This window comes from Myotis brandtii, unplaced genomic scaffold (genome assembly GCF_000412655.1).
Source record: "Myotis brandtii unplaced genomic scaffold, ASM41265v1 scaffold537, whole genome shotgun sequence".
Taxonomy (NCBI): Eukaryota; Metazoa; Chordata; class Mammalia; order Chiroptera; family Vespertilionidae; genus Myotis; species Myotis brandtii.
Genome location: NW_005369971.1, coordinates 588,809 through 589,494, shown reverse-complemented (window position 1 = coordinate 589,494; position 686 = coordinate 588,809). Strand labels below are relative to the sequence as shown.

The 686-nt window shown below is 68.8% G+C and overlaps 1 protein-coding gene across 1 annotated transcript in view; it reads left to right on the top strand.

Annotated features, from left to right (window-relative positions):
• The window catches only part of PLXNB2 (plexin B2), a 25,192-nt gene that overhangs the window by 19,781 nt on the left and 4,725 nt on the right, over positions 1 to 686 (top strand). The window contains 2 exon segments of the mRNA XM_014549185.1: positions 101 to 273; positions 397 to 543. Coding sequence (XP_014404671.1) covers positions 101 to 273; positions 397 to 543 — 320 coding nt within the window.

Sequence of the window (686 nt, the reverse complement as noted above, 5' to 3'; positions counted from 1 at the left end):
GGTGGTCTGTGGCCGGTCCCGGAGCTGGCTGTGTCGTTCCGCAGAGTGGCGCCCTGGGTCCACGGCCCAGATCCTGTCTGACCTGGACCTGACCTCCCAGCGGGACGGCCGGTGGAAGCGCGTCAACACGCTCATGCACTACAGCCAGCCGGCCGGCAGGCAGGCACTACAGGGCCCCTGGGTACCAGGCCTGTCTGCACCCCCAGGTCAGAGACGGTGGTGGAGAGGATGCTGTCCAACTGGATGTCCATCTGCCTGTACCAGTACCTCAAGGTGGGCTCCTGGCAGCAGGCGGAGGGAGGTTGAGGGGGGGCAGGGGTGCTGCTCCCCGCGCTTGCCCTGGTGGCACCTCCAGGGGAGCGTGGTCGCCGAGGCTGACCACCCGCGTTGCTCCAGGACAGCGCCGGCGAGCCTCTCTACAAGCTCTTCAAGGCCATCAAGCACCAGGTGGAGAAGGGCCCGGTGGACGCCGTGCAGAAGAAGGCCAAGTACACCCTCAACGACACGGGGCTGCTGGGGGACGACGTGGAGTATGCGCCCCTGGTGAGCCCAGGTCCCGCCCATCCCAGGACCAGAGCGGGGTGCTGCCCCCCTCCCTGTGCTGGGGAGACCCTCCAGGTGCCATGGCCCAGGCCTGCTGTCGGCCTGTGTGGGGCCCGGGCACCCCGAGGGTGTCTGGTGGTGAG